We start from the raw sequence: 12,182 nt of genomic DNA, 5'->3' as shown, positions 1-12,182 counted from the left end.
CTCTCTCTCTCTCTCTCTCTCTCTCTCTCTCTCTCTCCCACCCACCCACCCACACACAAACATTTTCCAATGGGCCTGCTATTCCAAATAATGTCACAGAAAGACTGTGACCCCTAAGATGCAATATTGCTTATATATGCGTAGTCATGCATCCACATTCCTTACTGTGTGCCTCAATCTCTGTCTTATGTGAGTGGCACGGATCTCTAACCCTGTGGTAATTGTTACAGACATGGATCACCTGAATTGTTGTTTCTCTGTGTTCTTTAAATAAACCGTTTTAAAGAAGGAATTAAGTAAAAGCTGTTCATAAAAGCAGTACCGCTACATCGATCGTTTTGGTAACGGAACGTACGTGTGAAGTTCCCTCTATGAGCTACGCTTAAAAGAATAGCTCGGCATTTTGGAAAATATGTTTATTGGTTTCTTGCCAAGTTTGATGACAAGATTGCTCCCACTCTCATATCTGAGAAGCTACAGCCAGCAGACAATTTTCTTCACTTATGGTCTCAAAATGGGAAACAGCTACCAAGGCTCTGTGAAAAGGTCCAGTCTTTATGCTAAGCTAAAGCTGCCTACACATGTTAGACGGCAAAACCGGCAATTCCATTGATTTCCAATGGGATGGCGCGGGTGCCCAACTATGCGCTGCGGCTGACCTTTCAAAAGCTCAACCAATGAGATAACAGCATGTTGTAACAATAGAAAATAGCTTTCTTGCCACCCTTGATGATGAATACCTGCGCTCCGCTGTGCTCTGCTTCCTACCTAGAGGTGCGCAGAGAGCAAATTGCGTATCATGTGTAGGCGGCTTTAGATAGCTGCCTCCTGGCTGCAGCTTCATATTGAATGGACCAATATGAGAGTGATATCGATCTTCTCATCTAACTGAAAAAAAAATGAATTAGCATATTTCCCAAAATGTCCCAAACTATTCCTTTAATATATAGGCGTTGCATTTTGTTGATGAGAGCCCCGTGCAGTGTTGTACATTTTCTCATTGCGCAAGAGCACAATAAGACAACAATACAACACAGTGAGTTTAAATGATATGAGTCGACTGCCTATGAATGGCGTCCATTAGGAAAGGGGAACTTTACCACCACTCAGTGACAACAACAATGACACAACCAGGTGCCACTGTGTCTGTCTGCACGTCTGAGTCTGTGTCTGACACTCACTCACACATGCACACTCTCTCTCATTTCAAGACCAGTAAGACAGCACTGTCCTCCACCTGTCTCCAGTGTTGCCTGCCCCAGTCATTACCAGGGTCCCAGATCCCCACTGTAAGTGCACATGTCAACAGTAAAATTACAGGGCATGCACACACACATATTTGTTTTGCTTTTTAAAGGTTAATATCCGTCTGCACGCACGCGATACGTTCATTTACCCTCCTCCTGTTCTTTTTTTGACAAACCCAGAAAACAAAGCAGGTGAGGTTCAAAGACACAACAGAGAAAATGACATGAAGTGACGAGATGTGTAGAGATGATGGACACACATTGGGGGTGTAATGACAAGGGGGAAATGGTCTTTTTAGGCCCTTTTACTCCGGTCAGTACAGACTGATTACAAACCAGTGTCATTGGATCTCAGCTTTGTTCTACCACTTAGCTCGCTCTCGCCTAACTAATTAAGACAAGAAAGTCTCTTCAGATGTCTGAGGTGTCCAGAAATGAGCTTTGGTAAGACTTGAGATGGGAGTGTAGTGGTAAAATGTGCCCTGACAAGTTTGACAAGGATGCAGTGCCAGAACACAGATACAAATTGATTTGATTGAAAGATAAAGATCTATTTTTAGACAATGACGTTGGCTTTTTTCACTGGAATTACCGTTGGTTTACCATCAGTATACGTTTTCCAAGGTTCATGTAAAGCAATCAAAGAGGCTCTACACCTGAAAAATGTGTTTTTGTAAAACTGTCCTATTATCCCTGCCTCTTTCACCAAGTTGGCTTTGGGTAACCTGAGTGCACTCTTTCCCTTTTCAACATGATCACTACAAACAATGACAAACTTCCCATCCCCTCAGGGTGATTGACTCTCTTATTGTTGCTCTTATTATATGTTTTTTGTTGTTGAAAGAACTCATGACTTTACTGCTGAATAGAAACTGAAAGAACGTTAGATGTGGTCTCGCTGTCATCGTGAAACTGACAGAAATGCAGTCACCACTGGACAACATTGGACTTGTTGGCACAGTTCAAATCAAAATTGATGGTTGTTGTTTTGTCAACGATCAACTCAATCGTCATTGAAATTCCCAAGCTGTTTTCAATGTATTTTTTCCATGAGGATAATTTCGATAATTTTTATAAAACTAAAATGTAACTTATTTCACAAGACATTTTTATTTCAAGCAATATGTGCTTTCATTTAAATTATATATATGTTCAATAAATAGCAATACGCATTGTGTTTCCTTCAATTATTTACAAATAACAAAAATAAGCACTTTTGGATTGGACCACCATAAAAACAAACATAGAAACCAATCATCAGCTAAGAAATGCAATTATAAATAATGATAAAATACGAAATATAAATAAGATAGGTAGCATTTAAAAAATTAAGAGAAATGTAGAGATATGCATGTATCCCGCACATACCCATGCATATACATTATATGCGCACATACTGTATATTCTATCTGCACAAACCTACCAATGAACTATGAGTAAAAAAAAAATGAATCACAAAAAAATTAACTTATCGTTCATTTATTGTTATCGAGGTAAAATGTGCAAACAATCATGATTTTGATTTTAGGTCATACCATGTAACCCTATCAATCATTGCATTTTGCCTATATCCGGGGCATCAATGAAACTGGCACAGCCTCAGACTTCAACCAGCTTTACCTTGGTGAGCCAACGTGCTGTATATGCATGATGACAAATGCAGTTAGCATTTCCTATAATTTGTGCACCGATCACATCCGTCTTACGTGCGTGCTGTAATTTCCCTCACTGGATCCTCAATAACATCCTGTTGTCTGAGGACATCTGAGGGGGCAGGTTGGACTGACCCTCCACCACATCACACACAGGACAGAGCAGGGACTGTTATCCCGGCCCCGGCTAATGACAGCCGAATGAGCGAAACAGGCAGGAAGCTGTCCCCTCTGATCTCTGTATTTAAAAGCGTCCTTATTATTACTTGTGTATTGTTTTGTCGCGTTGGGATCCCTTTGCACTACTATTATTAAGTCCGAGGACTGGGTCTTGACTGTGACAATAGAGTGGTGAGATATCATAAAAGGAACATGGACATCCCTTATTGCACATGGCTTTTGTGATGGAAAAAAAGCAATAGAACCCATTTTATATTATTATAAGAAATTGTAACATTAACCTGCACTGAGCAGGCTAGTGTCCACATTATATCCAACCACGTATTTCTGCTGTTATGAACAAAAATAACCATCATTTTTTTTCCACAGTCTAAATGTTACATAAATAAAAAATATATCTCCTTGTAAGTAAGCCATGTATATAAGACAGGAGAGCATGTTATAATAATATCAAGTATATTTTCAATGCCCAAATAAAAAATGTCTCTGTACAATCTGTACAACATATACCCTCTGACCTTGGATGCAGATAACAAAAAACTCTAAAATAAAATTGGAAAAAATCTACAACCAGCTAACATGCTCATAATGACAATACTAACATTCTGATGTCTAGTATAATGTATCATGTTTAGCATGTATACATATAACATGAAGTACATATTAAGTGTAAAAAATAAACTGTTTTTGATGTGCATTTGTGTTTTTTTCATTTGAAGGAATGGACCCAGAGTCCTTTATGAGTCAACAGTCAAACCAGAAGTGAAGGAATTAAGAAGCCTGCGTGTTGAAAAAGTCTGATTGATATCAGAAGAAGCTGGCATCTTATCACGATTTTCTGACCAAATATGATCTGACAAGGTAAACGTACGTGGGTTCCCAAGAAAGAATTTCTTTGAGCATCTTGGTACCGGTTTATCCAATCTCATGATGTTAGAAATGTAATGTTATGTCTACTCATCTCCATCAATTGGCATGATCAACAGCTTCCTTCCTGCTTTGCACACCTTTAGCAAAATGCACTGCTTTACAGGAGCTGCTCAGAGTGAAGCCATAGAGATTTAGGAATAAGTTAACCTTGCGGTAACCCTTTGCAGTGAAACACAACAGGTGGTCATGGTCCTTTGTCCACCGCAACAGAGACAGGTGCTTCCGACTACGTGGGACAAATCACTGTTGACTCTGGACAATGAAGGAAAACAGGGCGACAAGAAGGTTTAATTCATGCATGGCCACTTCCCGGCCCAACTCTACGTAGCCTAAAACACACAAATGCATAAACCCACCCACTCTATCAGAATGAAAAGTCCATATTTCAATGCAAACACAAACACTCTCATTCAAACTGTCAGTGTTTTTCCCTCCCCGGTTTGTTAGGGTAACAGAGGCGTCAGAGGACAATAGTTATCTGACCCATGTCTGAGCCTGACATAGGCAAACAGGAAGAGATCCCCTTTTCAAAGAGGGGTATTCCTGACTTCCCTTAAGGAAGGGAAGAAGAATGGAGCTCGGGGGAAGGTGGGACACAGACCATCCTTTGACCCAAACATCCACCTACAAAAATTTATGATACCAAAAGTCCATCAGAAGAGGCTAAAATCTCATCAATCAAAAAAGGAATATATCGAGTTGAGATCAGCAATAACACCAACAGCTACATTTTCTTCACCACGAAAAACAAAACTTGGTTTTCCCTCCACCTGCTCTCAGCTCCGTTTATTCTCCACTTTTACTTTGCATTCACCCATGAGAGGATAGTTGTGAAGCTTCTCGTCTTCCTCTAAAATCTGTCTTAGAAGCATGACAACACTGACGAGCTTCAAGCTGAATCTGAAAGTAACAACACTTGGAATCCCCCAGAAGATGTCTAACTACGTGATCTACAGTGGTATCTAAACAATGCGTTTCCGTTTCGACTGTGTAATGTAACCTGTTGCAAGGCTCTTATCTGCATAGCTGTAGAATGACTTACAGCCACAATGTGGCTTCATGGAGGATTAACACAGCACTTTCAACGGGGCGGCCTCCATACTTACCCATTCAATAATAAAGATTGTCTGGATACACTTATGTTACTAAAGATCCCAGATGTTCTTTCTTGGAGAACTTCATCACTTAAAATAACCATTCCCTTCAGCGAATCCACTCATTTTCTCAAGTAACGTGCTACCTGAGTGTGTCTTATCTCATGCTATCAGTCATTGTGTAAGAGTAGGCGCCAGTGATAATGATGTTCAAATCAGGATTGATTGATATAGTAAAGAAAGGAAGGGAGGGGAGGATGATGAGCAGAAAGAAAGAAGAGTGAAGGGTTGACCCCTATCCTCTTCTGTCATTAGATAAGAGTGGTGATGGAGATTCCTGGTGGACTTAGATAACCTTTAACTAAAGGTGCAATGTCACTTTTTACAATTTCACTATTTTCTCTGCATAAAGATTTTTGGAAAGAAATAGGGCCATTTTCTAGATTTGCTAGAGCTTTATTCCGATTTCTATAATTATTAACTAGTGTGCACTTTTAAACTGTTGAGTGCCCACCGTTTATATTCACAACATCAACAGTGAGGTGGGATACAACTGAGATTTTTGACTGTATTAATTTTCTGATCTGAAAGTAGAATGAATAAAAAAACAGTCAAACGTGTCATTCTGAGCTTTAGTTACTTATACCAACTTTGTTTTATATCGTACCATAAATAGGTAGGCTACAATATCTACTAGGCTACTAAAAATATTGGCTAACAGATCAATGGGACAGTAGAGGGCGCAATAACATCTGGGCTTATGCGCCAGCAACCAGCGGTATCTTCTTCAAAGTGCTTGTTGGCTGTGTGTAAGCAGAGGGCAACTTTCCTGTCAGAAGCTTCAGTGCTTAGGTTGATGTTTTACAGGATCCAGAGGGTCATTTCGAAACCACTATTTCAGTCTCTGGGGCAACTTTCTTTCCTACGCAATCCCCGAAAACTGACCTCCAAAATGGCTTTTCAGTATCCACAGGCTTACCGTGACGATGCAGTTGTAAGTAAATGTGGCTGGCTAACTAGCCTAGCTTGCTAATAAGCCGGGATCGTCATGCTTTTTCATTCATTGAAGTGAGCGCCTGCTTTGTTAGCATGCTAGTTAGCTTAGCTTGCTCTGAAAACCCACACTGACTTTGTTGACAAATACATGGACAGCTGTTCCCCGTTAGCCAGCACTACATGTGCATGTCTTCATATTAGGCTTATTGGTAGCTAATATTTCCTTTGCTGTTTGGCTAACGTTGCTAACTAACCTGAACGTGCCAGCTTGGTAGCAAAAGTCTGTCGTTTTTGCCACACCTAGCTAGCTAGTTCGGGTTTTAACCGCTGCCATTACTGTTTCACCTGTCGCAGGTGGATAACTATCATGGCTCCAAACTACCAGACCCATACAGCTGGCTGGAAGACCCGGACAGTGAAAAGACACAGGTAATCCTCATTCCATATTTAGGACTGCACTGATATTTTCTTGATCACTTATTGGTGCAAGTCATTTTTGCCATTCTATTAACAAAATCTTGGTGCTGGTTGTGTTATCTGATTACTTAATGACACTCGTATCCACCAGCCTTATGTTTAGTTAATATCACCAGTGGCCTTTTTACTAGAAGCCTGTTGACTGAGTGATCTGGATAACTTTGCTGAGTAAAACCTTGAACCCGCTTGGACCGGAACACGGATGTAAAAGCACCTTTTTACTCAGCAGAGGTATTCAGATAAATCAGTACATCTCTTTCTCAGAACTGGCCGCAGAGATTATAATACATTGATGGGGAAAAACCTCTGTGTTGTCTTTTTCCAACAGGCTTTTGTCAGCGCTCAGAACCAGCTGACATTGCCGTTTTTAGAGCAATGTGAGGTGCGAGACCTGTTCAAAGAGCGCATGACGGAGCTGTATGACTACCCGAAATATAGCTGTCCCTTCAAGAGGGGGGATAGGTGAGCCATAACACAATCATGTTTTAGCACTTCAATAACACAACCTGGGAGCACATATCTGTGAAGATCCTTTGCAACTTAACACTCCTCTCCTCCTTTTCAGATACTTTCACTTCTACAACACAGGTCTCCAAAACCAGAGTGTGATGTACGTGCAGGAGAGCCTGGATGCTGAGCCCACAGTCTTCTTGGATCCAAACACATTTTCTGATGATGGGACTGTTGCCCTGCGAGGTACCAGCAAAGCACTGTATATTTCTGTTCATATAGATATTGTACTCGATAGCAATTATATTACATTATATATTCACAGAATGCATTTCACTGCAATGCCTTTTGCCAAATGCACTTGAACAGATTTTACAGAATAGTTTCTTGATAGAGTAAAAAAAAAAACTGAATTTTGAATCTGTGATGTCTTCATGTCTAAAAATTGCCTGCTATTTATAGCATCCAAATTGATGACTACATAAAGAATGTTAATTGAGTCCTGATGTCTTTGTTAACGTTCCTTTTCTCTTCCTCTGATTACTTTGAGGCTATGCATTCTCTGAGGACGGTGAGTACCTGGCATATGGCACCAGCGCCAGTGGTTCGGACTGGGTGGAGATCCACTTCCTGCAGGTTGAAGGCGCCAAGCCTCTGGAGGACCGCCTGGAGCGAGTCAAGTTCAGCTGCATGTCCTGGACTCATGATGGGAAGGGACTTTTCTACAACTCCTACCCTGAGCAGGAGGGCAAGAGTGACGGTGAGGTCAAGAAGACAGTGTTAGGCTGCATATTCAAATCCTAAACTTTGCTGTTGCTGCCACAATAATTGATCAAGATCAACACTTTTACGTGCTTCTTTGTTTATTCTGGGGATTTTGTAGCTTTCTCTGCTCTCACACCGTCGATCAGGGTTGCTTCTGCAATCCACACCTACCCACCCACCACTTCAAATTTCCTTATCTCTCTCGTCAGACAAGTTCTGTTTTTTGTCACCAATAGGGGGCAATGTTAAAAGCAAAATGCTTTGTCCCCTAGGCACTGAGACCTCCACCAACCTGCACCAGAAGCTGTACTTCCATGTTTTGGGGACTCCGCAGTCTGAAGATGTGCTGTGTGCCGAATTTCCTGACCACCCCAAATGGATGGGTGGAGCTGAGGTATGTCAGAATGTGTTTTTTTCTTTTTTCTCTTAAAACAAATGACTTAGGAAGCCTGTGTTATGTGTGCATATCAAGGTATGGTTTAGGCAGTGAATACACGTATATTGCAGGTATCAGACGATGGACGCTACGTGCTGCTGTCTATCAGGGAAGGTTGTGATCCGGTCAACCGACTGTGGTATTGTGACCTTAAGACCACTCCTCAGGGTATTACAGGTATGTTACACTTGCTTGTTTTTATTTTCTTGATCCGTGTGCCTGCTGTAATGCTTCTGTCATTTGGTTTTTCATCTCAGGATTTTCCGTTGGTATTCACCATTAGTTAGTAACTGTTGTAAGATTGATGGGTTTTTATGTGTTATATTTTTAAACCGGAAATAAAAATGAGATGACTGAACAGCATATATAGCCTCAATTTCTATCCACAAAAAAGAGGGAATGAATTCCCATTTTTATGTCACATTGCTGTAAAATCCTTCTCTTTTTTATGGTCCCAGTTTGTCTGTGTATATTCATTGATCTCATTATTGAAATAAAAACACGCCTTTTAATTTTTAGGACTTTTGCCATGGGTGAAGCTGATCGACAACTTTGACGCCGAGTATGAGTACGTGACCAATGAGGGCACGCTGTTCACATTCAAGACCAACCTGGAAGCCCCGCGTTACCGCCTCATCAACATCGACTTTGCCTCTCCAGCTCAGAGCAACTGGAAAGAGCTCATCCCTCAACATGACAAGGATGTTATTGGTGAGCTGCTGCAACACAATTGTCACATAATCGCGGTTTCTTTTTGTCTAACTGCAATTAATTGCATACATTAGCTAAGGTCTTGAGGTGTAGGACTGGTAATTGTTGATTTTGTTTAGATATGACAAATTGTAGTTCTATAAGTGATTATTGGTCTGACTATAGACTTTTTTTTTATTATGTTAATTGTTAGTTGTTGGTGCTTGACCCTATACACGTTTATAGCAACAAAAATAGCTCCAAAAATGGTTACTTCATAGGCCAGATGTTTGTGTTATTACATTATCTGGGTCATATAACAGTTGATATTGCCAAAATATGGATTTGGGACTTTAATTTGTTTAAAAAAAAAAAAAAAGTGATAAATAGCTTTTAAATTAGCCTGAAAGAGACAATTATATTGTCAATTGCAATTATTTCTGACACAATTAATTGCACAGTGAAATTTGGAATTGTTACAGCCCTAGTGACCTGTACTATTAAAATAGTAGGAATGGCTGTTAAAATATTTCCCCCCAGAAATGCACAACTTCTGATCTGCTTGTCTTTCCTTGGCCATGTCTTCCTTTTTGCAGTGTTTGCCACCTGTACATACTCCAGCTACCTGTTTGTGTGTTTCCTCCACGATGTGAAGAATGTGTTGAAAATGTACCGTCTGAGCTTGGGGGAGGAGCTGAGGACATTCCCTCTTGATGTGGGCTCCGTGGTGGGTTTCACAGGACGGAAGAGGGACTCTGAGATCTTCTACTATTTCACCTCCTTCCTCTCCCCAGGTACAAAAACGCTAAATACAAACCGCTCAGTTTGTGTAGTAGTTGTGAATGCTATTTCACTTTTGTTGTCATTCTAGTTTAAAGAGTTAAGACATCAGGTGCTGCAAAATGCACATGGTAATGTATGATGGAGCGGGCAAAAGAAAAAACAATCTTTAACGTCTAACATCTAACAATGCTGGATAACACGATTGCAACATTTGACACAAACCGTAAAGCCATTGGGATTCCGGGCCCTATCTTGCACCCTGTGCAGCACGGCGCAAAGCCCAACGTAAGTGTCTTTGCTATTTTAAGACCGTCCACATCGTTTAAATAGCAAATGCACCTGTTCCCATCTTTGCTTTTGCTTGTTACACAAACGCAGGGTAGCGCGGCAGCACACATGCAAAAGATTACAAACAAAAATATGACTGTGTAAATCCGCCATCATAATAGCAATGTGCCAAGGTACAAATGCACCTGGCTTTTAAAGGAATTTGGAAGGGATTGGGAGATGACACACACTTTCACCCAAAGCACACCTATGCATTAATGAAGACACTAAGTACAACCCTTTTGAACCATGCACCTGGCGCACGGACCCTTTTTCCCGCTGTCAAACTAGCAAAAGTGGATTTGGACGCGCTCTAAACGCAACCTGCACCATGCACTTTCACGCCGTGCGCTTAGATCGTTAAAATGGGGCCCTCAGTGTGCTTTATAATTGTAGAATTGTATATATATATATATAATTGTATTTTATTGTGTCCTGCTGCAGTGCTTAGTAAATTTTGTTTAATTTCTAGTTTGCATTTAGTATATTCATATTGAAACTGCCCCCCCCCCGTATAAGGATGACATAAATGTGCTACAGAAAAATACATTTCCCTCATATCGTCAAAGTGATTTAAAGATTGTAGGACAAATGAGATGATTTTCTCCTTTGGCATCCAGCCATCATTTACCACTGCGACCTGACTAAGGAGCCGCTGCAGCCCCACATCTTCAGAGAGGTCACGGTCAAAGGGTTCAGCCCCTCGGATTACCAGACCACCCAGGTAACTACAACGTTTCAGTGTGCACTATTGTATTTCCATGATTTTCTTGAAATGACTCTATTCTCCTTCTTTTCATTTTCTTTCCTGATAACTGAAGAACTCTTGTGTAGCTGGTGAAACGTTTTCTGAGAAATGTTTACCGTGCATCTGTTTGTGCCTGAATGTGCCGGTTCTCAAAATACCAAACCAAGTTGTCAGAATAAAAATCTGCTGAGCTGTGTGCTGGATCAACAATCTGTTGAAGTTAATAGAAACATCATTATTATTATTATTATTATTATTATTTCAAAGTAAAGGCAGTTGACTGTCAGTCAGCTGCATTGTTATATTCCTACTGAGGGCAGTGACCCTAGAAATAACCTTGTAAAAGTGAAAATAAGCAAGGCACTGAGGACAGACGAGAGTCCTTTCCCCTGACTCCGACACAGTGACAGATGATACAAGTCGAGCTTCACTGCCAAACCCTTATTAGCACCAGGACAAACCCTGAAAAAGCGTTTTTGTGTTAATACCATATTCACTGCACCCATGTGTCTTTAGATACCCATTCTGTTATTTCCTGGCTCCGTTTCAAGTCCTATTTGTGTCCCTGATGGTGTGTCATTCTTTGTCTTTGCCAGATCTTCTATCCCTCCAAGGATGGCACTCAAATCCCCATGTTTATCGTTCACAAGAAGGGCATCAAATTGGACGGCTCCCATCCAGGTTTTCTATACGGCTATGGTGGTTTCAACATCTCCATCACACCAAGCTACAGCGTCTCCCGACTCATCTTTGTCAGACATCTGGGAGGGGTCCTGGCTGTTGCCAACATTCGGGGAGGAGGGGAGTACGGGGAGACCTGGCACAAAGGTGAGGGCAATTGTGTTCATCTATCTCGTTTAGAAAATGATCCCAGCCCAAACTCCTCATTTGCATACTTTGTCTGTCCCACTTTTAGCTGGCATGCTGGCCAATAAGCAGAACTGCTTCACAGACTTCCAGTGTGCGGCTGAATATCTCGTCAAGGAGGGATACACTTCTCCTTCCAAGCTAACTATAAATGGAGGCTCTAACGGTGGCCTGCTTGTAGGTACGTACGCTGCTGGCTGAGGAACAACACATTATATAGAGCAAAAATCCTTTTAGAATAAAACCTCAGAGTTTCACCTGCACAGGCTTCAGTCTGCGGTGTGTCTGACTCTGTGCGTTCCCCTCTCAGCGGCCTGCGTGAACCAGCGGCCCGAGCTGTTCGGCTGCGCTGTCGCTCAGGTAGGCGTCATGGACATGCTGAAATTCCACAAGTTCACCATCGGCCACGCCTGGACCACAGACTTTGGCTGTTCTGAAGACAAAGAGCAGTTTGATTGGCTCATCAAGTAAGTGCTCAGAAAAAGAAAAGAAAACAAAATATACATACATACATACATACATACATACATACATACATAC

General features: G+C 41.2%; 1 protein-coding gene across 2 annotated transcripts in view; it reads left to right on the top strand.

The window, feature by feature from the left end:
• Positions 1-5,829: 5,829 nt before the first annotated feature.
• prep (prolyl endopeptidase) overlaps positions 5,830-12,182 on the top strand; it is a 7,981-nt gene continuing 1,628 nt past the window's right edge. For both annotated transcript variants that reach the window (XM_032543437.1, XM_032543436.1), the window contains exons 1-13: positions 5,830-6,097; positions 6,454-6,528; positions 6,905-7,038; positions 7,142-7,272; positions 7,577-7,786; positions 8,064-8,185; positions 8,299-8,404; positions 8,747-8,938; positions 9,514-9,711; positions 10,648-10,751; positions 11,372-11,603; positions 11,692-11,823; positions 11,953-12,109. In XM_032543437.1, coding sequence (XP_032399328.1) covers positions 5,864-6,097; positions 6,454-6,528; positions 6,905-7,038; positions 7,142-7,272; positions 7,577-7,786; positions 8,064-8,185; positions 8,299-8,404; positions 8,747-8,938; positions 9,514-9,711; positions 10,648-10,751; positions 11,372-11,603; positions 11,692-11,823; positions 11,953-12,109 — 2,027 coding nt within the window. In that variant the 5' untranslated portion in view covers positions 5,830-5,863. The remainder of the gene's footprint in view (positions 6,098-6,453; positions 6,529-6,904; positions 7,039-7,141; positions 7,273-7,576; positions 7,787-8,063; positions 8,186-8,298; positions 8,405-8,746; positions 8,939-9,513; positions 9,712-10,647; positions 10,752-11,371; positions 11,604-11,691; positions 11,824-11,952; positions 12,110-12,182) is intronic.

This window comes from Etheostoma spectabile, chromosome 18 (assembly GCF_008692095.1).
Source record: "Etheostoma spectabile isolate EspeVRDwgs_2016 chromosome 18, UIUC_Espe_1.0, whole genome shotgun sequence".
In the NCBI taxonomy this organism is placed as follows: domain Eukaryota; kingdom Metazoa; phylum Chordata; class Actinopteri; order Perciformes; family Percidae; genus Etheostoma; species Etheostoma spectabile.
Note: the sequence above shows the minus strand (reverse complement) of the source record. Positions and strands in the feature narration are given on the sequence as shown.